This window comes from Neofelis nebulosa, chromosome 1, assembly GCF_028018385.1.
Source record: "Neofelis nebulosa isolate mNeoNeb1 chromosome 1, mNeoNeb1.pri, whole genome shotgun sequence".
NCBI classification, from domain to species: domain Eukaryota; kingdom Metazoa; phylum Chordata; class Mammalia; order Carnivora; family Felidae; genus Neofelis; species Neofelis nebulosa.
This window is the reverse complement of record NC_080782.1, coordinates 199258776-199285516: the sequence shown is the minus strand read 5'-3', so window position 1 is coordinate 199285516 and position 26741 is coordinate 199258776. Positions and strand designations below refer to the sequence as shown.

General features: G+C 34.2%; 1 protein-coding gene across 2 annotated transcripts in view; it reads right to left on the bottom strand.

Annotated features, from left to right (window-relative positions):
* KLHL1 (kelch like family member 1) overlaps positions 1-26741 on the bottom strand; it is a 369777-nt gene that overhangs the window by 64563 nt on the left and 278473 nt on the right. For both annotated transcript variants that reach the window (XM_058683193.1, XM_058683200.1), the window contains exon 7: positions 25588-25812. In XM_058683193.1, coding sequence (XP_058539176.1) covers positions 25588-25812 — 225 coding nt within the window. The remainder of the gene's footprint in view (positions 1-25587; positions 25813-26741) is intronic.

Genomic DNA, 26741 nt, shown 5'->3' with positions numbered 1-26741 from the left:
ATAACAAAGGCAGGGTACTTATCTTCTGTATCTTATAACATGGCCACACTTTTAATCCATTGTCTTCAAAATTGTCTTAAACAACGAGAATCAACTGCCTCAATTTACTCTTAATGAAGCACTTACCTTTACCTTCCCATCACAAATCTTTTAGGGGGATGCAGACAGGTTAATATGCCTTCTATAAATTTCTAGATTTAAGAGTCAAGGTTAGAGATCCCTCCTATAGCCTTTTCCACTGTCTCTTGTCTGTCATTTCATGCTTGCTTATGTTGTAGCAGCAACTGACCTTTGTTATCACAGATTCATGTTGGCTGCTTCTAGTCAAAAACAGTTATAACAGTCTAAAATTAGAACCAGATATACTTTGCCAAGAGGGGACTGCTAGTGAAGGGATTTGGGTACAAAGCTTTAGATCTCAAGGCTTCCTAAATGCTAAGTTGAAGGATTATAAATTATGAAATAGTTTTGAGTGGATTCTGTTTAATAGCAGTAATGCTATAACATGTCTCTTTTATGCCTTAACAAATGATCACCATAGGGAAACATGTGAATCAAAATGTGAAGATATGATTTCAAGACAGCAAACTCCACTAAGCGATTTGTCTGATGTGTATCCCTTTCAGTATTACAATATTCATAATTAAATGTGTATATTAGATAAAATAATTGCATTGATGGGGATCCCAGGAAACCATCACTTTATTGTGATGAATTTGTGTAGTTTGTAGCTGACACTGGGAAATGCTATTTTGGAGGCAGCAGAGAAAAGCATGTTGATTTATTAATCAACATGCTATTTTGCTATACCTATACAGTCCTGTCCTGCTATACCTATGCGGTTGTATTCAAGTAAATGGAAACAAATAAAATTAACATAACAAAATAAGCAACTGTCTGCTCTCAAGTCCCTGAAATGTCCTTTCCTGTTGACTCCTTTTATTTTTTTCCCCCCTCATTCTGGGTGCATACACATCCTTCCGTTATAAAGTCTTAGCAATTTGCCCATTGTCTGAGAGTAATTGATTGACAGGGAAATGTTTCCTAAGCTAGAACCTGAGAAGAGTATTAATAAAAAATATCTCTTACACCATGGAGTTGGTTGCAAAAAGTTGTGAGTATCCTTATGCCAGTTTTAAGTCAATTGCTTTAACTCTTTGAGCTTGTTTTCTAATCTATAAAACAGTGAATAATAGCGATTACCTCAAGGAGCTGTTGTGAAAATGAAATGAAAAAAATGTACTTAGTGCTTGGGAGAGATTTTAGCACATAGATTTTTCTTTCTTCTTTCTTTCTTTCTTTCTTTCTTTCTTTCTTTCTTCTTCTTCTCTTCTTTTAAAGCAGCTTTTAGTTTAATGTGATTTCATGTACTGAGGGCCAAAAATAAGGTCAAGGTCAAAACTTTGTCTAGGAAGGCATAAGGTAATGGTCTGGATTCCCATGAACCCAATTGCTTATTGCACCATTTTTCTTATAATTCTCCCCTTATTCTTCCTAATTATAAATTCTACCTATAATACTGACATTTACACTTAGAATTTCTAGTGTTTGGCAATTATTGAGATTCAAAATCAAGTTACTGTTTGACAATTTTTCAAGTTATTGCTTGAGGATTTTGAATAGTTAATATGTTTTTATTCATACTGATTTATGGAATATGCAACTATATTTGTAATGGTTGAAACAGGAAAAATCAATCTCAATATTTGTTTTGATCACATTATATAAAATGAACATGGTATTAATGAAATACAAGCATTTTATGATGGAAATAAAACAAAATGATAGGCTGTATTATAGAAAAAATTAATGGGACTATTGTGTCAATAAAAGATAAAAACCCTAAAGGAAAAAAAAAACGCAAAATTATAGATCAAAACATTTGTCTTGTTATTAACAAATAGTGTGAGAGTTTATACATTCAACATGAGACAATGTACTAGGAACAATTTAAAGTTGTTTTATTCATTAAAAATCAGAAGTTTTAATTTCCTGATTGTCTATCTTATGTTCGAATATGTCAGCAACTAGAGTACAATGAGTTTTTCATATTTTTCTTTTACTTTACCCCTTAGAGAGACCAATTAATTAATATCTGAAATATTTTTATCTAAAGTAACAGTTCGGAAAGTAACTGCTACAAAGAAGAGTGGTTTGTTAGCATTTAAACACTAATCAGAAGCTCAGATTCAGGTGTAGACAAGAGCATCAGCTATTTTGATTTTATAATGTTTGTTAAAACATTTTGATAGACATTTTCTGTCCCTTAATCAAATGAATTGTCTTTAAGATATGTAGACTAAGGGAGAATATTTTATAAGTACCTTCGTCTTCATATCAACAATTTATGTGATTACAGGATAAGGTTATAAGATGATAGTTATAACAGGTTGTTCTGTTCAGTCACCTATTCAAGGTCAAAGGCTTTATCAATTATAGCCAAATATAAGGACTCTATTGCCTAATTTAAACCACAATTTTAGCTGTATTTCACTACAAAGAGCTGTATTTTATTTAGCTTACAAATCAGGTAGTGATCTAGTTTTGCTTGTTTCTGTTTTATTTGCAAATACAAATATGTCATCCCAATTCGATCTGATACTTTATTTTTCATTGACACAAACAGTAAGGCTGTGGGGAACATAATTACATTCTGCAATTATCTACAGCTACTAAAGCCTACAAATATCTATCAAAGAAACTTCAATACTTATGTTTTAAAGTTAGGGTATTTATGGGGCGCCTGGGTGGCGCAGTCGGTTAAGCGTCCGACTTCAGCCAGGTCACGATCTCGCGGTCCGTGAGTTCGAGCCCCGCGTCAAGCTCTGGGCTGATGGCTCGGAGCCTGGAGCCTGTTTCCGACTCTGTGTCTCCCTCTCTCTCTGCCCCTCTCCCGTTCATGCTCTGTCTCTCTCTCTGTCCCAAAAATAAATAAAAAACGTTGAAAAAAAAAAAATTTAAAAAAAAAAAAAATAAAGTTAGGGTATTTAGGGGTGCCTGGGTGGCTCAATGGATTAAGCAACCAACTCTTGATTTTGGCTCAGGTCATGATCTCATATGGCTCCTGAATTTAGCCGTGAGTCGGGCTCTGCCCTGACAGCGCGGGGCCTGCTTGAGATTCTCTCTCTCCCTCTCTCTCTCTGCCCCTCCCTTGCTCATGCTCTTTCTCTCTCTCAATATAAATAAATAAACTTTTTAAAAATAAAAATATAAAGTTAGGGTATTTATATAAAATACATTTATATTATATATATATATATTACATACATGTATATGCTTATATATATTTAAACTATGTTACATTACATTATATATTTATTTATTTACACATGTTTATATTATATATTTTATATAAGTATATATATATAATTAATTTGTATTCTTTCAGAGGCACTCATCATTCTGTGCCATTTAGCAAGCACACATATGCAATACAGTTTTTCTATCAAGGTAAATAAACTGTTACTTTTTAAATTTGAGAGCATAAAAATAAACATCTTTGTTAAAGAAAGTTTTGAAAACTTCAATAGTGTGGTATATCCATTATAATAATGTACACATTATAAGTATAGTTCTTTTTCTTATTTAAGTAAGCCCAAAGAGAAATTTTCCTAAAATCAAAGATTAACAGCTATGAAATAAATGGGGGTTTTGTCACCTTACTAAACCTGAAGCAACAAGACAGCAGGGTCACTAGTGCTGACAATTTTCTCTCTGGCACCAGACAAACTCTTGGCAATGTATTTGTTGAATTAATACAATTTAGTCTGAAAGTTTCAATCTAATATAATAAAGTACCAAGTTGAACTTAACTGATCTGTAAGTGCCTAACAGATTCAATATCAATAGCTAATTATTTTCTAAAAACCTAAGTGAGGCAAATAATTCTATTGCATAATTAACAAAATATTAACCTTCTTAAAGGAGTCTATACCAAATAAGGACAAAACTAGTTGAGTGCTCAAAAGAGTAGGAGCAAGCCAGCAGTCCTCTTTTCAACATGCTTTGAGTCGTCCTAATAATTAGGTTTTTCAGACTGAGGATAAAGGTTAATCATAATGTACTATTCTTTGTAAAAAATATATAAACTCCTATATGATTTAAAAAGCATTAAAATGTCTAATTCAAAAAGGCTTTAATCAAAAAAAATTTTTTTCAGAGAGTGCATGCATGCTTACATGTGAGCAGGGGAAGGGCAGGAGAGAAAGAAAGAGAGAGAAAGAGAGAGAATCTTAACTCAGCATGGAGCCTGACTTGGAGCCTAATCTTAAAGCTATGAGATCATTGGGGCACCTGGGTGGCTCAGTGGGTGAGTGTCAGACTTCAGCTCAGGTCCTGATCTCACAGTTAGTGGGTTCGAGCCCGGCATCTGTCTCTGTGCTGACAGCTTAGAGCTTGGAGCCTGCTTTGAATTCTGTGTCTCCCTGTCTATCCCTGCCCCTGCCCCACTCACATTCTGTTTCTCTCTCAAAAACAAATAATCATTTAAAAAATTAAAAACAAAACCAAAACCAACAACAAAAAACTATGAGATCATGACCTGAACCAAAATCAAGAGTTGGGCACTTAAGAGACTGAGCCACCCAGCCTCCCCTAATCAAATTCTGACATGAGGATATAAATATATAGTTTTACAAGTATATGTATGAATATATAAATATTGTGGTCTATTTCAACTTCTTAAAATTTAATATATTGTTTTTGTGTATTATAAGTGTATTAATGATTCTGCATTTACCATCCTTCAAAATATTAAATAGTACAGCCCAGCAAAATCAAACTGATTTGTGCTTTTTTTCTTCCCTCCTCCCAACCATAAAATGTAGTAAGTTAATATTTGCACAACTCTTTCTTTTTTATCACAAAGTTTAAAATGCAGTGTGAATCTAACTGGAAAAAAAGTATAAATAGACCATACCATTCTGTTCAATTGTAAAGTATTAACACTATAATATTTTCTTGCGTATTAGCTTCTTAGTACCTACTACTTCTCAGGAGTCATGTACTGAGGACTCATGAGCTCTCTTTCATTGCAGCAAGTAGGATTATCACTAAAGCCCCTTCTGAAATCTATTTGAACTCCTGCACTTAAAACCATCTTTTAACTGAAATGATCAGGGAAGAAAAGTTGCTAGGGCATCATTTTTCATTTTTATTGTTTCTTGAGCAGAGGCTTCATGTCCTGTGAAAATGTAAAATGTCTTTGGAACGAACTTTTGTCTATATTAAATCTGACAATCTAAAGTCTTTATCTGGGCAAAGAAAAAAAATGCAGTGTGTTTTTGTTTAAATCATTTTTCCTGTGAGTGCTGAATGATGAAATTGTTTAATGCAACTAATAGATAAATCACTATTAAGGGCAGAAGTAGCTTCCTATGCATGGCATTGCTAATGCCAATACTCAAGCTTAAGTATTTGGTTTCTTGAAATGTTTTTTATGTTACACAAATGACATCTAAAGAGACAGAGTGAGGCCCAATTGTCATAAGAGGTACTAGTGATTCAAAGGTTGGATGATGAAAGATTTATATTATATTTGTCTAGTAAAAATAAACATTACAATAATACATGAACTATTAGTAATTTTCAATATTGATTCCTTCAAACTTACATGGCACACATTTAATTAAAATATTAATTCATTCAAGATATTTGGTTTCCTATATGCATTGGGTTGAGTGCGACCACAAAACCTGAGTCCTCCTGGGGCTTACATTCTAGCCAGGGTGATTTGAATAATGATATGAAGAAGGGTGATTTGATTTCACTTAAAATAAAAATAACAACACATTGTCTTTACTTCTATAAGGAAATACTTTGGGGGGTAATTTCAATGAAATGTGTTTTTTTCTGGATGCCTAAAGAATTATAGGACAAAAATTCATACTATCCATTAATAAAATGGCAAATAAGAACATTTTTCTAGTGTCATAACATTGGCCATGACAAAAGTATTTATAAATAATTAATCTCATGCAAGTAATTCAGAAATCTTCTCTAGATTTATATGAACAATGGTTGTAACAATTTAGAACTATTTTATCTAATCAGCCACTCAATTAAACATCATAAGCATGCATATCCATGGAATTTCAGTTGAATATTTATGTATTCATTTTAAATATTTTACACCTTAGTAAATTTATAGCTGGAAGGTATAAGTCATGATCCTTATAACTTTTCTACTAAATGAAAAAAGAAACCGATTTTTATGAAATTAGAAACTGTATATACTCTTGAATGTAATATGAATTTATATGCAATATAATCACATCAGTAATCCCCATAAAAGGGAAAACATACCAAATTACATAATGTATTAATTATAGCAAAATATTAGTCTTAGAGCAAATATTACTAATTGTGCTCATTGAGAAGGGATTTCCTGTGAACTGATGAAGCTGAAAGTTCAGGGCCCCTCACTAACCAAGCTTCTTTTGGGGCCCTGGATGGCGCCCTAACAATGTGTTCAGATGACAATTGCATTTCTCTTTCTTAAGGACAGTCTCATTAGTAAGTCCCACCAAGCCTGGCTCTGCTCATAGGCTCATCATATTTATTGTGAAAAATAAACTTGATATATTCCAGAAATAGTAATACATAAATAATCAGAATGAGGTAGCAAACCAATGCAATAGGCAAAGCAAAACAAAATAAACCTCAAATCTGTGATGAACTCCAAACCAAGTTTTGCCACTAATGATCTATATGAACTTCAACAAGCTACCTAATCTTCCTGGTCTTCCATTTTTCTATTTGTAAAATTAAGATTCTGGAGTAAATATTTTCTTACATGCTAAGTTTAAGCATCTCTTAGTCTACATAATTTTTGGTTTCAGTTCCTTTAGCATCTCATTACCACCTGTACATTGAGGTGGAAACTATTGGGGCTGGAGGAAAATTTCTATTTATTATGATTTTAACATGCATTTTACATTGAGCCTTGGAAGATTTGCATGGTCATTCAGGTCGAAGACATTGATGAAAAAAGTTAAAATGTAAACTAAAATTATCTCCCCAGATAAATCTACAAAAGCAAAAGCAAGCAATGAAACTAGCAGTAAAAGCCAGAATAACAGGAACGAAAATGGTGAGCTAACTGTAGTTGATGTAATAGTTTTCCTTCTCTGTTAATATTTCTTTTTGTGGGATTCACCTGAGCGACTAGATTGTCCTCATGCTTTCAGAAAACTGAATCTTATTTGTATCTTATTCAATATGGAAAGGATATCAGGTGAATATACACCTTTATCTTTTGAAATTTGGGCTAAATTGAAACATACAAGGCCAATTATGTGGACATATGGACAAATATGGACAAAAAAATTACCTCAAAATAAATATTTTGTTATTAAATTTCAAATTTCAATTGAAATATTATCATAAAATGGAATTATAGAGGCCATATTATGTAACATATTATGTATTCTCCTATATTTCTTCTACTGCAGATGAAACATGAAACAGGGCATTTGTTATATGTTAAGATATATTCATAAGAGGAGCTTCTGGGTGGCTTGGTCGGTTAAGCATCCGACTTCCGCTCAGGTCATGATCTTGCGGTCCGTGAGTTCGAGCCCCGCGTCGGCTCTGTGCTGACTGCTCAGAGCCTGGAGCCTGTTTCAGATTCTGTGTCTCCCTCTCCCCCTGCCCCTCCCCTGTTCATGCTCTCTGTTTCAAAAATAAATAAACGTTAAAAAAAATTAAAAAACAGATATATTCATAAGATAATACAACATCATTGAAACCAATTTGTTTTCTAACAAGCGGATTTGCTACCCAAATATTCTGTTATTTCTTTTCACGTTTGCCTTGTTACAAATTTCACTTTGTTAGGATGCTTGCCTGGCTCATTCGGTAGAGCATGTGACTCTTGATCTCAGGGTTGTGAGTTTGAGCCCCATGTTGGGTGTAGGGATTATCACAATCAATCAATCTTACCAAAAAAAAAAAAAAAAACAAAAAACAAAAAAAAAAAAACCACCCAAATTTGCTTTGTTGACTGAAATGTATTTTTTCTTCTTCAATTTGCCTATTAATCTTTTATAGTAAAAATTAGGCATCACCTCAAGGTGCCTGAGTAGCTCAGTTAGTTAAGTGTCCAACTCTTGACATTGGCTCAGATCATGATCTCACAGTTCATGGGTTAGAGCCCAGCATCAGGCTCTGTGATGACATAACGGAGCCTGCTTGGGATTCTCTCTCTCCTCTCTCTCTGCCCCTACACCACTTGTGCTCACTTTCTTTCTATCAAAATAAATAAACATTTAAAAAGATGAAACATCACCTCTCTTTAGAAACCTTTCCTAATTATCCGTTCTAACCTCACACAGTATGATGATAGTACTCACTTATTGTACTTATTTAACACTTTATTTTAATAACTGTTAACTTTTCTGGTCTTCTTCCTTAGTCATAAGACTTTTGAATACAATATCATATACATTTTTTCATTCTAAAATGAGTATTATAATATTCAGTGGTATCATTTTAGTTGAAGGATGGAATGATTTAACCAATGAATATTCTTGCACATACTTTCCTCAGATTTAACTAGCTTAATTCTTCTAGCCTTATCATTATTTTAATACCTCATCTTATTATTGAAAAATTAAGGTGATTTCCAAAATATAAGAAGTAGAGACAGATATATTTGATTTAAAAACTATGTGCTAAAGAAGATAGCAAAATAAGCAAAGAAATATAAAATAGAGCCAAATCTGAGATGGCTATAAAAACAGCATGCATACATTTGCATATGCAAATTTAACTCTAGATTTTAAAGTATTTAACACACAAGGGAAAATCTAGTTACATCATCTCTGACATTAAGGGGATAAAAACTGACCAATTGCTCAGGGAGAGAAAACTAATACTGTGACTCAGATCAACAGTTATATTTCTCAAGTTTTCTTATAAAGAGGAAACTGTTGGTACTCAGAACCAGATCTTAGTTTCCAGGAGCAGTGTTCTAGAAGATTTTCTATGGACCTTTACCATTTTATCAAAGCATGGTACAGTAGAAGGAATTCTGCTTATTCATTCCACTAATTGTTAGCACCACTGCAGAAATTCAGTGTTATGTGTTTTTTTGTAAAATACCACATCAAGGGGTAAAAAATAGTTCTTGACTCTTTAAGAGAAGGGATATCCATAAATCTAAGATGAATTCATTGAGGACCAGTGAAACATTGTGACCCAAAATTTTACTTCTGGAAATAAGTAATAGATTAAGTAAAAGATTATTATGTAATGAACAGGGCACAAATTCTCTGTGGCTGAACAAATAAATTTTATTTGTAACTACTCTATGTAACTAGTGCGTAAAATATTGAATGTATGCATTCCTTCATTTGTCTCTTGTTTACCCAGCATTTGACAGAATTTGTAGGACAAAAAAGTCTTCAGTAAATGTTTATTTGAACAAGAACATAACTCAGTGGAAGGACACCAGGGAATATCTAATCTTATAATTCAACAGGTAACAGAAGACTAAACATAATGAGGATTTTACTGATATTTAGAATTTACAAATCAGTGTATAAAATCACATTCTGTTGGGTCTTGTAGTTTGCTGATGCTTCTTTTTCTTTTCCTTCTTTCCTTCCTTTTTTTCTTTGTTGCTGGGATTATTAATGGTGTATCTATGATATTTATAAGGGGAACTGATAAAATTAGAGAAAATAGGTATAAAAGCTCTAAAATGTTATTTGAAATTTTACCTACATGTCTGTATAGATATCATATTTGTATAAACAATTAGAAAGGTGACCTTATTATGGTTTTCTGTTACTCAATTAAAATTTCAAATGTAAATGGCAATGTTATGAGCTCCAAAATCTTGTTTTTATGTCCCATATCCTGTTCAGAAATGTCACTACTTTGTAAATCAGACTTTTATAAGTACTGAAAATTGTGGGCCTGTGTATACATTTGTTTATATGTGTTTGAGTATGTGTACAGTGTACATTATCAAAACAATTAAATATTTTATTTGCAACCCCAAACTACCTTGTTATATATTTTTTTGCATTGTCAGTTTTTGTATCTGGCATATAAAACTGAGTGGGCTGTTTTGAATTTTCTTTCCTTATAAAAATTTGCAAACATTTGAAGAGAGAATACTTTTGAATTTATTTATTATTTGAGAGAGAGAGAGAGAGAGAGAAAGCATGAGTGAGGAGGGGCAGAGAGAGGGGGGACACACAGAATCGGAAGCAGACTCCAGGCTCTGAGCTGTCAGCACAAAGCCTGACACAGGGCTCAAACCCACAGCCCTGAGAACATGACCTGAGCTGAAAGTCAGATGCTTAACCAACTGAGCCACTCAGGTGTCCCTGAAGGGAGAATAGTTCTAAAGAAATGTAGGCCCTCTGGTCTTGTGAGAAATGCTATTTTTTAAGTAAAAGAGATATGAAGAAGACAAACATATACTGATATAATTTAAGAAAAAGAGGTTGAGCTGAAGCAAATATTCCTTTTAAGACAATGAAAACTGACAGTTTAAAATGAGATTTCTACTCTAATGGGTTTTACCACAAATAAATGCAAGTTTTTATTATGCTCATATTTCCTGCAGTCCATTCATTACTTATTGTTATAAACATAGTTTCTAAAAGCCAAGGAAAAAATTGATAATGTCACTTTGCGTTCTCTTTCTTCATGTATACATTCAGGAATCTTATTAATTCAAATACGTGATACTGGTTTGAAAATACTCTTTAATATTTTAATGTTAACATCACATTCTGCCCATGCAGTTTATGAAACCTGATTTGCTTTGTTTTCTGGGCTGTGAGTGTTTCTGGATGCAAATAAGAAGTTCCCTCCATCCTCCCGCCCTGCCCTCTGTTCTGAGCAGAGCATCCTCAGATTGTTTTAGTAAGCAAATCGAGGATAACAGGCAAGGATAACAAGGCAGAAGTGGAGTCAGACTTCTTTTAAGCAACAAGAAGGAGGGCAATTCAGTGACACCTTAGGACTGCCCAAATTTTGCAGGTAGAAAACAGTCCTGTGTTTGCTTTTGGCAAAGAGACCATCTCATGGCTTACTTCTTCCATGAGGCCGAGAATTTTGTGCATGCACAACCATCTTTCCTCTACATTTCTTGACAACGAAGGAGATCTTAGTATCCTAACACTAGAGTATTTTTTCTTCCCGAGATGCTCCTTTTCCAATGTCAAGCCTGTGAGAATGGAGTTTGAGGTTCACGTCCTTATTGAGATCAGCAGAACCAATACTGTCTGAAGATGCTTTTTCTAATCCCTTCATACATGAGTAATAGTTTGACTTGACATAAGTAAGCTGAAAAGCTTTGCCGTCAGAAGTTTGAAGTATGCTTTCATTATCGTCTAGCATCTAAGATTGATACTGAAAAGCCTGAATCCAGTCTGATTATTCTTCTTTTGTAGTTGACTCAGATATTTCACTGCACTTTTTCATTGCTGTTCATTCATGATTATTCTTGTTAGCTTAGGTTAATTTCCCCCTCTTTGGGAGACACTATAATCATCTCTTTATCCTTGATATTCTGAAATTTGATGCAAACAGACTGAACTCGCTCTTCTTCACTCAATTTTCTAGTTGCTTGCTGGGTTACTCATTTTTGAGGCCATGTGTTGAACTCAGAGAAATACTCTCACATTATTTTCTCTCCTACTTTCTTAGTACTCTCCTAAAACTATCATGGGGTAGAATATTATGCTTTCTAACTATTGATTTTTATCTCATCTATTTTCCCATTATTTTAATATATTTCCTCTCCTTGAATTTAAGAGATGATACAAATTGTAATTTTTTCCATAAATTTTATTTATACTTAATTTCAGTAAACGTTCTAAATTTAAAGAGACATTTCTTTTCTTTGCTATCTTTTTAAATAACTGTTCCAAGAGTTAATATCTTGTGAGTTCTATTAGAGGATACCAAATTAATTTTGTTCTTTTCATTTTATTTTTACTTTTGGAAGCTACCTATGATTTTTCAGAGAATGTTGCATATATGTACATATATCTTTACCCCTCTCCTATCACTAAAATGGCCTAGGAATCTTAATAGCTTGTATAGTTTTAATATGAGGTAATAAGTTCCTAGACCTCTAATTGCAAAGGAAAGTTTCCTATTAGGACAACTGAATGGGAGACTAGCCTGTAAGATGGATAATCCTGAAGTGCCAGAATACAGAGATTTTTTTAAAAATTTTTCTGATTTACTAGTTCCAAACAGCATCATTCCAATGGCATCAAAATTGTTGATAAGAAAATAGCAAATGATTCACCCAGTATTTTCCCTTTTTCCACTCTTAGCAGAATTCAAATGAATATAGTTGCACAGTGAAATAGCACAGAACATCTCCATCCATTATCTACCTATCTATCTATCTATCCATCCATCTATCCATAATCTACCCATCATCTATCATTTATCTCCCTACTTACCTACTTATGTGTTTATATCTATATCTAAATATATATCTATACATCTGTACTTCAAAACTAAAATATTTTGGTTGAAACATTCCTTGAAACCATCCTACAGGCATTTTCACAATTGATAAACCATGTTATCAATTTCATTCAGACACTCAGCAAATGCTTATTTTTGTGTGTATGTCTTATTTTGTACAGATAAGGTGATAGATGAGTCTCAATTGATAAATTAAAGTCAAAATAGTAAATAGAATATATTTATATATTTATTATTAATAAATAGAATATATGTATTACCATTTACTTACATTGGGAAGAGCATGTTGTATTAGAAAGAATATGATTTTGGAGTGAAACAAACTTAGACTAAAATCACAATTCTGTCTTGTCAGATAATGTGACATTAAGAAGTAATTGATTACTTTGTGCATAATTTTTTACCTTTAAAACAGCAATAAGAATAATTACATTATAGGGTGGTTGTCAGTATTTAATCAGTTGACAAATGAATAGTAGACATTGGTCTTTTTTCCCTCATGACCCCAATATCGAATGTCCCTTTTATTTTTTGAATATTCACACATATAAATGTTCATCGGAAGCAGGCCTTATCTTCCACTATGGATGCCAACTAGTTGAGTTGCTTCTTTTTCCTGATTCTGAAAAACTGAAGCCTGTACCTATAAACTAAGCTTCGCCAATAAGATGCTTCCAACAGGAACTTTAAAACTAGAATGAACAAAGCAAAGAAGGAAAGTAAGATTTTTGTTTTGTTTTGTTTTGTTTTTGCATTGTCAAAGTTTCCAGTCACACCTAGTTTCTTGGGTAATGTGACTCAGCTACTTCATAGAACTAGAATAGACAGAAGCAGATGCCAGCTGGAGCATCCAGTGTCTTTCATGGAAACATCTTTATCTTTAGCAGACTTTCACAAGGATGTAATTTTGGTCTTGAATTAATTACCAAGTTTCTCTTGGTTTCATCCAGGTTCCTGATTTTACCTGAGCAATGTGCATAACCCTGAACATGCACTTGGCTTTCAATCACTTTTCTCAGCTAACCCTTTGTTCATGGATCAGTCCATTCCTGTTTATTGTACCCATTTAAGAAAAATTCCTTCATGGTGACATCAGCAGGAATGGTAGAATAAAGACATCCAAAAATCCACTACTCCATAAAAGTAATGAGAACACTGGCAACTGTATCGAAATCAGAACTTTGGAAATAAATAAGGCTTATAAATATTTGAAGAGCATTTATTCAAAAAAAATAGCTGGGGGCGCCTGGGTGGCTCGGTCGGTTGAGCATCCGACTTCGGCTCAGGTCATGATCTCACGGTCCGTGAGTTCGAGCCCCGCGTCGGGCTCTGTGCTGACAGCTCAGAGCCTGGAGCCTGTTTCTGATTCTGTGTCTCCCTCTCTCTCTGCCCCTCCCCTGTTCATGCTCTGTCTCTGTCTCAAAAATAAATAAACGTTAAAAAAAAATTAAAAAAATAAAAAATAAAAAAAGAAAAAAAAGAAAAATAGCTGAATCTAGATAAGAACAGTAAGTTTGCTTGGTTTTAACCTGTCCTTTTTCCATTCATTGACAGGGCCCCATGTGGCCAGGGAACTCAGACATCATCTTGCCTGCAGTCAGATTCCAGAGCTGGGGCAGGGCAGGATGGAGGTGAGTGAGGCTTTCCCCTTAGCTTTACAATAGCCTTGAAAACCAACAACCTCACAATCAAAGTAGTCATGAAATCCATCAGGCTGGCAGCCACTGGAGGGCCCTGCACAGATTTGGAGATTCTTCAGAAGTCCTATACTCAAAGAACTGTTTTTATCTGACCTCTCTGCCAGTTCTCTGGAAACCTTCACTTGCAGGGCTGGCCTTTCTATCCATTGACCAAGGCTTCCTTTTACTGAGAATGCTCCAGGGCATATATCAAAGGAAAAAGCAATCAGAGGCAATTATTGAATATCATATCTACCCGAGGTGGTGAAATTAGGTGAGGCTAATTCAGGGATGTGTGTATGCTCAGGCAAAATCTGAGAATGCAAAAGTTACCTCTCACTGACCTTGAGGATTTGTATAAACAGGAAGTGAAGGTTAAGGCATGAGGAGTCCAGCTCCTGGTTAAAAATCTACATGGGATTTTATAGACCTGACCACAGGCAATTATACTATCTTTACCCAGAAGGACTCACTAAGGAAATCTGCCCTCCCAACACCAGTCTTTGTGCACAGTCAAGGTACTGCAGTCTCTGAAGGGAGCTGCAATCAAGGACTCAGACCCCTTTGGCTGGTCACACCCTTCATGTATTTGCATGCCTAGCCCAGGCACCTTTATTCCCCGGGCTTGAGAAGAGGTCTTCTTCAGGCACCTCTGCCAAAGTTTCCTTATGGGGGAAGAAGAGGAAAACTTGTCTTTGTTGGCATACTCCTTTAACACTTCAGTGTGCATGTTGGTGTACTCCTTTAACACTTCAGTAGGCAGTTAACAACTCTGCCTTGTTAGGAACCCAACTGAGCTGAGAGCCAGAGAGCGGAGCACAAGGGACCACTGGTAGGATAAGCTCAAAGATATGCACACCTGGCACATCACAAACCATCCAACACCAAAGAGAATCTTGAAAGTAGCCAAAGAGTAGCAACATATTACATACAGGGGATTCTCCTTACAAGGTTATCCTCATCAGATGATGAGGAGGCCAGAAGACAATGGGATGACATATTCAAAGTGCTGAAAGAAAAAGACCATTAAGAATTTTATATTCTTCAAAAATAAAGGAGAAGTGATCTTATACTCTGGTTAAAAACAAATTGTGGGAATTTATTGCCAGCAGACCTGCCCTATAGGCAATACTATAAGGAGTCCTTCAGGCCAAAATGTTGACATTTTTAGACAGTAATACAAATCCACATAAAGAATAAGAGCACTGATAAGTTAATATATTTTTTAATGTTTGTTTATTTATTTATTGAGAGAGAGAGAGAGAGAGAGAGAGAGAGAGCAAGCATGACCAGGACAGCGGCAGAGAGAGAGAGAGAGAGAGAGAGACTCCCAAGCAGGCTCTACACTGTCGGCACAGAGCTTGAGGTGGAACTCGACATCACAAACATGAGATCATGACCCAAGCCCAAATCAAGACTCGGACCCTTAACTGACTGGACCACCCAGGTTCCCCAGTATTTTTGGTTTACAACTTTATTTTCTCCTATTTTATTTAAAAGACATTTACTCAAAGCAATAATTTTACATCTGTGTTGATGGATGTATAAATATGTACTTTGTATCACAATAATAATAAATAAGTGGAAATTAAACACACTACTAAATATTAATGGGTCAAAGAAAGTCTAAAAAATAAATACTTTGAGAGGAATGAAAATGAAGACACAAAAACACCAAAACTTCTGGAGTGCACCTGAAGCATGGAAAGTATAGCTGCTAAAAATTAAGACGGATCTCATTTCACGTTGTGTGTATATATTAAACCAGCATGTTGTACACTGTAAACAGAACAAAAAAAATAAAAAAGTGTTATGTTTTAAAAAAAGAAGAATCTCAAACCAACAACCTAACCTTAACCTTAAAAAATAAAAGAAAAGCAAACCCAATGCAAACAGAAGAAAAATAATATTAAAAAATAGAATGGAAATAAATAAAATGGAGACTAGAATAAAGAAAACAAGGAAAATGGCAGTTGGTTCTTTGAAAATATCAATACAATTGACAAACCTTTAAATAGTTGGAAAAAGTGAGAGACAGCCAAGTGCCAGCTACTAAAATCAGATGTAAAATAGGGAACATCACTACCTACCTTAAAGAAACAGAATGGATATTAAGGGAATACTATAAAGAACTATATACCACCAATTTAGATATTGTAATGAGATTGACAAATTCCTAGGAAGTCATCAGCTAGAGAGTGATTCAAGAAGAAACAGAAAAATCTGAATAGATCAATGAAAATAAAGAGATTTAGTAATTCAAAAACTGTGTCTTTCTGATGAATTCTACTAAATCTTTAAAGAATTAACATTAATCATTCACAAACTATTCCACAAGCTAGGAGATAAATGAACACTTCCCAAATCATTTCATGAGACCAGTTATTACCTCAATACTCAAGCCAGACAAAGATATCACAAGAAAAATACAGACCAATATTCTTTATGAATATAGATGAAAAAGCTTTGACAAAACACTAGCAAACCAAAAACAGCAACATATGAAAAGGATTATAGACCATGACCAAGTGATATTTTTCTGAAAAAATAATAAGGTGATTAACATCTGAAAATCAATTAATGTAATACACTGTACTGTTAAAATAAAGGGGAAAATCACATGCTCTTCATATAGATGCAGGAAAAGCATTTGACAAAATCCCAGTATCTTTTATGATAAAACACTCAACTGGCTAGAAATATAAGGGAGTTTTCTTAAGCTGATAAAGAGCATCCACAAAAGAAAAAAAGAATAACATCACATTTAATAGTGAATAACTGAAACCTTATCCCTTAGTTTAAGAAAAAGGCAGGAGCGCCTGGGTGGCTCAGTTGGTTAAGTGTCCAACTTTACTCTGGTCATGATCTCACAGTTCATGGGTTTGAGCCCCGCGTCCGGCTCTGTGCTGACAGCTTGGAGCCTGGAGCCTGCTTCAGAGTCTGTGTCTCCCTCTCTCTCTGCCCCTCACCCACTCACACTCTGTCTCTCTCTCAAAAATAAATAAACGTTAAAAAAAATTAAAAGAAAAAGGCAACAATGTCCCCTCTTGCTATTTCTTAACAGTATTGTGCTGGAGGTTCCATCTAGGGCCAGAAGGCAAAAACGAGAAATAAAGACCATATGGTTTTGGGGTTGCCTGGGTGGCTCAGTCAGTTAAGTGTTTGACTTCAGCTGAGGTCATGATCTCATGGTTTATGGGTTAAAGCCCTGCGTTGGGCTCTGTGCTGACAGCTCAGAGCCTGGAGCCTGCTTCGGATTCTGTATCTCCCCCTCCCCTGCTTGCGCTCTCTCTCTCTCTCTCAAAACCAAATAAACTTTAAAAAATTTTAAATAAAGACCATATGGTTTCTCAAAAAGGAAATAAAAGCATTTCTCTTTGCAAATAACATTATATGTATAGCCAAAAAATTCTTGAAAAAAGAACAACAAAGTCAGAGGGCTCAAACTTCCCAATGTCAAAATTTCAATTACTACAAAATGAGAGCAATAAAGACAGTGTGACACTGGCATAAGGACAGAAACAGAAACAAAAGGAATAGATTTGAGATTCCATAAATAAACCCTCACACTTACGGCCAATTGATTTGTTTTTTCTTTTTTCAAGCTTTTATTTAAATTCCCATTAACATACAGTGTAATACTAGTTTCAGGTACAGAATTTACTGATTCATCACATCCAGTGCTCATCCCATCAAGTGCCTTCCTTAATCTCCATCACCTATTTAATTTATCCCTCTGACCACCATATATATATATATATATATATATCCTTAATTTGCCCTCTTTCCATAATTGGGCTATTGTTGATAATATGCTATAAACATCAGGGTCCATGTATCTCTTCAAATCAGTATTTTTGTATCCTGGGATAAATATCTAGGGTCAATCCAGAAATTGTTGGGTCGTATGGTAGTTCTATTTTTAACTTTTAGAGGAAACTCCACATTGTTTTCCAGAGTGGCTGCACCAGTTTGTATTCCCACCAATAGTGTACGAGGGTTTCTTTTTCTCCAAATCCTCTCTAACACCTGCTGTTTCTTGTGTTGTTGATTTTAGCCATTCTAACAGATGTGAGGTGGTATGTCAAGGTGGCTTTTATTTGCATTTCCCAGATGATGAATGATGTTGAACATCATCTCCTGTGTCTGTTGGTCATCTGTATGTCTTCTTTGGAGAAATGTCTGTTCATAACTTCTGACCATTTTTATTTTGATTATTAGGGTTTTTTTTGCTGTTGAGTTGTATGAGTTCTTTATGTGTTTTGGATATTAACCCCTTATTGGATGTATCATTTGCAAATATCGCCTTCCATTCAGTAGGTTGTCTTTTTGTTTTGCTGATGGCTTTCTTTAGACAAATACCACATTATTTTATTCATATGTGGATTTTAAGAAATGAAATGAATGACCAACAACAATGAGAAAAAGATAAACAAAACAACTGACTCTTAAATATAGAGAACAAACTGGTGGTATTCAGAGGGGAGGTGGGTGGGGGATGTGGGAAATGGGAAAAGGAGAATAAATCATATGAGTACTGAGTAATGTATAGATTGTTGCATCACTATATTGCCCACCTAAAACTAATACAACATGGTATGTTAATTATACTCAGATTAAGAATAAATAAGTAAATATAAAATTAAATTTAAAAAGACAATTCAATGAGAAAGAAAGTTTATTATTGTTTTTTTTTTTTAACAAATGGTGCTGAGACAACATGCAAAAGAATGAAGTCAAATTGCTTCTTCACACCATGTGCAAAAACTAACTCAAAATGAACTGTATTCTTAAATTTAAGTACTAAAAGTATCACATTTCTAAAAGAAAACATAGGCATAAATTTTCATGACCATAGATTAGACAACATTTTCTTGGATATGTCACCAAAAGCATTAGAAATAAAAGATAAAACCCTATAACCCAGCAATTGCACTACTAGGTATTTATCCAAGGGATACAGATGTGCTGTTTCGAAGGGGCACATGCACCCCAATGTTTATAACAGCACTATCAACAATAGCCAAAGTATGGAAAGAGCCCAAATGTCCATTGATGGATGAATGGATAAAGATGTGGTATATATATACAATGGAATATTACTCAGCAATCACAGGGAATGAAATCTTGCCATTTGCAACTATGTGGATGGAACTAGAGGCTATTATGCTAAGTGAAATTAGTCAGTCAGAGAAAGACAAAAATCATATGACTTCACTCATATGAGGACTTTAAGATACAAAACAGATGAACATAAGGGAAGGGAAGCAAAAATAATATAAAAAAACAGGGAGGGGGACAAAACATAAGAGACTCTTAAATATGGAGCATAAACAGAGGGTTGCTGGAGGAGTTGTGGGAGGGGGGATGGTCTAAACGGGTAAGGGGCATTAAGGAATCTACTCCTGAAATCATTGTTGCAGTATATGCTAAATAACTTGGACATAGATTGAAAAATAAATTAATTAAAATATTATGTGAAAAAAAGAAAAGAGAAATAATTTGAACTTCATTAAGTTAATAATTTTTGTGCTTCAAAGGACGCTGTCAAGATAGTTAAAATAGAATGCATATAATGTATAAAAATATTTGAAAACTCATATCTAACAGAAGACATTTTCAGAATATACAAAGAACTATTTAATTTGACAGTGAAAACAATCTAAACAAAAAATAGACAAAACGTTTGAATAGATATTTCTCCAAAGAATATGAGTAAATGTCAATAAGCACAGAAAAAGTTTTTTAAAATTATTCAGTAGGAAATGCATGTAAAACCACAGTGAGATACCATTTCATATATACTCAGATAATTACAATATAAAAAGAAAGGATAATAAGTGTTGGCAGGGATGTGGAGAAATTTGTACCCTCATACATTACTGAGAGGATAGAAAATGGTGCAACCATTCTGAAAACCAATCAGCAGTTCCTCCAGAAATAAAATATAGAGTTACAATATGACTCAACAATTCCACTCCTATATCTATCTATATCTATATCATCTATATCTATATCTATCTGTATCTATCTATATCTATAAGAGAATTGAAAACATAGTACAGAAAAAAGGCATACATGAATGTTCATAGTTTTATTTTATTCATAATAGTCCAAAAGTGGAAACAACCCAAATGTTTTTCTATTTATGATGTAAAAACATCATGTGATAAATTCTAACAATGGAACATTATTCAACCATAAAAGGAAGGAGGAAATGATACATGCTACAACAGGAATGAACCTTGAAAGCATTATGCTATGTAAAAGAAGCCGTAAACAAAAGACCACACATTATATGATTCTACGTATATGAAATGTCCAGAATAGGCAAATCCATAGACAGAAAGTAGATTAATTATTGTTAGGGGCTAGGAGGAAGGGAGAAGGAAGAGCAAGTACTTTTGGGTACACAGTTTCTTTATTTTTTTTCTTTTTTTAATATTTATTTATGTTTGAGAAAGAGAGAGTGTGAGCAGGGGTGGGGCAGAGAGAGAAAGAGGGGGACAAAGGATCCAAAGCAGGCTCCACACTGTCAACAGTGAGACTGATAAGGGACTCCAACTCAAAAACTGCAAGATCATGGCCTGAGCTGAAGTTGGATGCTCAGTTGACTGAGCCCCCCAGGCACCACAAGTACAGTTCCTTTTTCAGATAATAAAAATATTTTGTGGGGTGCCTGGGGGGCTCAGTCAGTTAAGCGTCCCACTTCGGCTCAGGTCATTATCTCACAGTTCGTGGGCTCAAGCCCTGCATTGGGCTCTGTGCTGAGAGCAGGAAGTCTGCTTCAGATTCTGTCTCCCTCTCTCTCTTCCCCTCCCCTGCTCACACTGTCTCTTTCTCTCTGAAAAAAAAAATAAATATAAAAATATTTTTTTTAAAAGATAATAAAAATATTTTAGAATTTAATAGTGGTGATGGCTGCACAACTGTAAATATACTCAAAAGCACTCAATTCTACACTTTAAAACTTGAATTTACGGTGTGTGGATTTTACCTGAATTGAAAACTAAACAAAATAAAAATAAAAACAACTCCTACCATATGTTTAATATACAACATTGGTTCCTAGCATGTAGAAAATCCACAATAATCCACAGCTATCTTACTCTTTATCAATTTCTCCTGAAAAGACATAATTGCAAGCACTATATTATAGTAATGTCTTATTCAGTTTTATATAATATAAAATGTGGTGCAAAAAAGTCATGATATGTGGATTATGTGCTTCAAAGACATAAATGCCAAAATAAAAACTCTTAGCATATTGAGAGAACTGTGGTCTTAATTAGTTTAATTCTCTAGGCAGATGCATTGCTCCCTTGACATCACAGACTTAATATGCATATAAGTTTTCTATGCTATTTTATGCAGCAGAAGGAGTTTTCTTCATTTATTGATAGCTATGAAACATTTTTGGCCACATAATCATCTTTAGAAACCAAGGAACTCATGTGACTTTCTCAAAAAAGAATTCAAGGTTTTGTTTTTCCTATACAAATCAAGTGAGAAAAAAAAAGCCATACAGGTCAAAAATGTCTTGAATTTTATACATATTATATATATATATATATATATATACACACATATATATACACACATATATATACACATATATATTATATTTTTATATATTTTATATATTTTTAAGTTTTACTTTAGCCTGTTACTTCTAGTCATTTGAATGCATAACATGGGATTACACAGTCAATTTTGTAATTTCACTGCATATCGCAGAATAAGTACTGATTATATGGCAAATAAAATGGGACATTCTAATTTCTGAACGAATAAAAAACTAGCACAGAAGGCTGTTGATTTACATTCAAACCAAATACCAGGGATTACATAAAGGGAAGGTCATGGTGCGTTTTTGAAAAACAAACATTGACACTGTAAAAAATAATTAGAAAAACAAAAGTTAGTTGTAACTTACTGAGACAAAAATCCATGGCACTGCAATGGGGGAATATCTCGGAGGAAAATTTGATCTGTGCTTTTTTGATGTGGTCAAAAGAACAACCAGTGAACCCTCTACATTGCTTGGCAGCAAGAGAGCAGAACCCATCAAGAGCCTGTCATAATTGGCTGGATGACATCAGAATGTCGTCAGAGCCCAGCTTAAAGGAAGAACTGTTAACAGCAGAAGCAAATAGACTTACTGGTTCAGAACATTCCCTTCCTATCCAAGCTCCCAGTCCTATAGTTAGGGCATCACAGATAAAGAAGAAAGGCATAAGGACATTTATTTGCAAGTGAAAGTAAACAGATGTGTCCCTGAGGGTTACATGTCAGGAATAATAGCCGATAGGTTGCACAAAATCAGCTTGCAAGGTCAGGGCTCCACGCCATCCAGTCCTGAATGTTTTGAGAGGGCACAAAGAATGGCATATGCCTTAACTTCCATTCAATTAGCCAAAGTGTCTGATATATTCATATGACTTAAAAATTACAGTTAAAAATACAGTTAAAAATTACACATTTCCATGGTTACAACTACTGTTAAAATAAAATTAGAAGAGAAGAAAAAAAAGGAGGAAGAAAAAATAGATATGGGGAAGAAGGGGAAGCAGAAGCCGAAGCGGAGGGAGAAAAAGAACAGCAACAGGAGGAGGAGAAAAAGGATGACTAACAGGAAAAAGAGAAGAGTAAGAGGAGAGCTGAAAGAGGAATTTGAGGAAGAGAAGGAAGATGATCACATATAATAAACAAAAAAGAAGTAAAGAGGCAGATAGGAATTTGAAATAGGTATAATAAATAGCCTCACAGAGACAGGGAGGAATATTAATACCATGGAAGAAGAAAGCAATTATAGTGAATTACCAAGCAGGAATAAGGAGTTTGTGAAAAAAATTAATTAAGATCAAGACATCAATATATGGGAGAAATATCATGATGCATGAAGATTAAGGACAATTTGGAGGGCTAGATATTAAAATTAGCCAATAGGAAGGGATAAAAGAAAACATACAAAATTAAACTAGAAAGATATGGTGAATTAAATAAGAAATATCAACATCAATGTAATAGGAGTCCCCGGGAAAAGGTAAATCAAAGATTGATGTGTATATCGAAGGGACAGAAATCTTGGGCCAAGGAGGCTTATTGCATTTGAGTATGACATAGAATGATGAACTTCTGAGATTCAACTGATAATAAGGAATGTGATTGATCATAAAGGAAACATTCAGCTTCATCAGGAAACACACATGTATCTTGCATTGCTATCAATCTGGCTTCAGCTGATTAGAGCTTGGATTGGCATCCAAGTTGAAGACAGCTTTCTATGTACTGGGCATTGCTAGCAATCTATGAGGCACTCTGGGATGAGAATTGTGTCCAGAAATGATGCTCTATCTACTAACTCAACAAGGACGGATCTTGGGGAGTATCGTAGGAGAGAATTTTTTAAAAAAAACTGACAGGAAGCAATAGCCCCTAGGAAGTAAAACAGAGGAAACCAATGGCATAAGATATGGAGGAGAGGTGAGCCACTTGATAATAGAAATGAAACAGAATGAAAAACACAAAGCAAGGGAGGGCTAGGAATGAAAATAGTGGACTACTACAGTTAGTATTGGGTCCCCAAAACTTGTGAGAAATGCTGCACTACATTTCAGATATCTGAAATACTTATTAGCTCATGTCATTTGCTGTGCAGCCTTACTTCCACATGAACCTTTACAATGAACCGTTTAGCAAATAAGAAAAACTGAAAGACGACACCCCAGGTTACCATTTTGTCCAGTCCTGACGCCTAGAGGAGAGGACGCTGTGTGACAGAATTTGGAGGCACACCATCACCTTGTACACTTTAAACACTTGAAATTATATAGCATAAGATGTATTCTCGGTGAAATTTTTTCAAGTATGTTCTCTTAGCATGCAAATAACCTACATAATTGAACACCTTAATAGAAAATTACTGAATTGTCGAAAACAAAAAGGAAGAAGGAGACATTAAATTCTAAACATTCTAAACCAGAGTGCTTATTCTCTACATTTCACTCAAACAGAAACATAGGTAATTAGATAGCTAGATAATTAAAACAACACATATAGCTTTTACATGGATATAAAAGCACAAATCCTCCATTATATTTGAAAAACAATCATGTAAGAAACCTTTAATACTCATGAATGTTACCTGGGAAGAATAATTTGCTGTTAATATTTTCATATTATAATTTGGTTCCATGTGATTTAAATAAATTATATAGTTATTATTTAAAGCAAAAAATTTTAGAACTTGAAAAAGTTTTCATATATTTATTACTATTCCTTAATTTACTAATACCTAATGTGAAAAAAGGGAGGTAAGCTAAAAGATCAAATAGTCCAGACCTATTTTTTTAATTAATTAATTAATTTATTTATTTATTTAATGTTTGCTTAAATTGATGGCAGAGTAAACAGGAATGGGAAGTGCAGTGCCAGAGATATCAAAATTGAACTAGCATTAATATGTATTTTAGAAATGTTCTATAATTTTGCTTGCTTATGAATGTCTAAATCAATGAATTTGTAATTAAACCTGGATAGCTCTCTAATATGTATATTCTAAATACATGAAAGACACTTAATTGACTACTTGCCATATTTCAGTTATTCAAAAAAAGTCATTTGTACTTCTCTTTATAATCCCCATGGTACAAGTACAAATTCAGGAACTGTTCACCTTTATTTCATTCCTCTTTTCAAATATTTGTATAGGACTTTACAATTCACACAGTGATTTCATAACATTATAATTATATTTTTATCTACTTAATAACTTTGAATTGGTGGCAAGTCTTGAAATTGAAGTCTTATAGTTTAAGTGCTGTCCTCAAATCATGTCAATACGGTAGATTCAAGACTCACACCCAGATCATCTGAATCTCAATATAGTTCTCTGCATCTCCAGGTTCTTCCACAGGAGAAATCGGTTGAATCCTATGTTAATGATCCCTGGTGCCAATTGATACGTTATTCTTTCTCTAAACTGTATTGCTCTTTCCCCACAGATTTTTCAAGGTGGAATTAATTACATGCAAAGGTATGGGTAGGCTAGTTATGAGGTGGAGTGAGCCACCTTAATTAAGTTTTCCTCAATGCACATTAACTATTTTTTCCTCTGGGCAACATTACTCTGGCCTCTCCATGATAGTTCTACTTTTTATTTTTTCATATTGAACTTTACATGTTGTATGAATGTCAGATTGTGAAAACTTTGAGGATTGCTTGAGGTCTACTCATTTTGGTATCTTTGGCATCCTTCTCAACAGTTTAATGCACATTAGTCAACACAAGAAAATGTCAAGAACTTAGAAAGAATGCTCCAAATAAGCTCATAATTTATCTAAAGGTAATGATAATTAATGACAGTAATATATTTTTAACATGCATTTTAACTATCAATAAATGTTTCTAAAAATAATATCAATAAAGTAAGAGATCTTACCTAGACCATGTCTATGTGTTGACATTGGTGGTAAGACAGTCCAAGTCTTGGTTTTGGGATTGTAACATTCAACAGTGTTCAATGTCTTTAAGCCATCTCGACCTCCAATTACAAAGAGTTTGTCATCAATAACAGCCACACCAAACTGCAGTCTCCTGCCATTCATCATTCCTGCCTGGATCCACAAATTTGTTCTGAGGTCATATTTCTCTATGGTTGTAGCTCCTGATGAAACATAAAATCAAACAATCACCATTTACTACTAATCTAACACACAACCTGCCCAAGACAGTGTACAAATTCAGATGTGAAAATACTCTTGTCACACTTATTTTTCTTTTTTTTTTTAATTTTTTTTTCAACGTTTTTAATTTATTTTTGGGACAGAGAGAGACAGAGCATGAACGGGGGAGGGTCAGAGAGAGAGAGGGAGACACAGAATCGGAAACAGGCTCCAGGCTCCGAGCCATCAGCCCAGAGCCTGACGCGGGGCTCGAACTCACGGACCGCGAGATCGTGACCTGGCTGAAGTCGGACGCTTAACCGACTGCGCCACCCAGGCGCCCCATCACACTTATTTTTCTTAAAGACAATGTGGCAGAAAACTAAAGGGAGTAGTATTTTAACTACATTATTTCTTCTCCTTGGCAGAAACTAATTATCAAAGTAGACACAAATTTATAACTTGTTTGAATGTTATAATGGTCTCATGGCTAAACTATTGGTTCAATAGAATTATTGTTCGTCATGGCACAGTTCTGTCAGATTTTACAACTTTTTTATGTCACTGTTTGCCATAAAAAAGTAACATAATCCTAGTATAATTTCTGTATAATCTCTGTACAGTTTCTGAAAGTGAAGTGAATTTAATAAATTATTTACCATGTTCTCTTTAAATTTGTTTTATGCCTTAAAATAACAGAACATTTTAAAAGTCAATTTGAGGTTATGTAAACAAATGTCAGCTATGCCTTTTAAGATCTTCTTTTAAAAAATGTATCTGGGGAATAGCTTAATAGAATGTAGAGACTAAACTGATTTTCTATCCTTATCAATCATGTTACAATCTCTAAATAAAATAGCTTATCTTTCCTAAAAGTTTTTTATACATAAATCTGAGAAATGGAATAAATCTAACTTGCCATATAGAAATT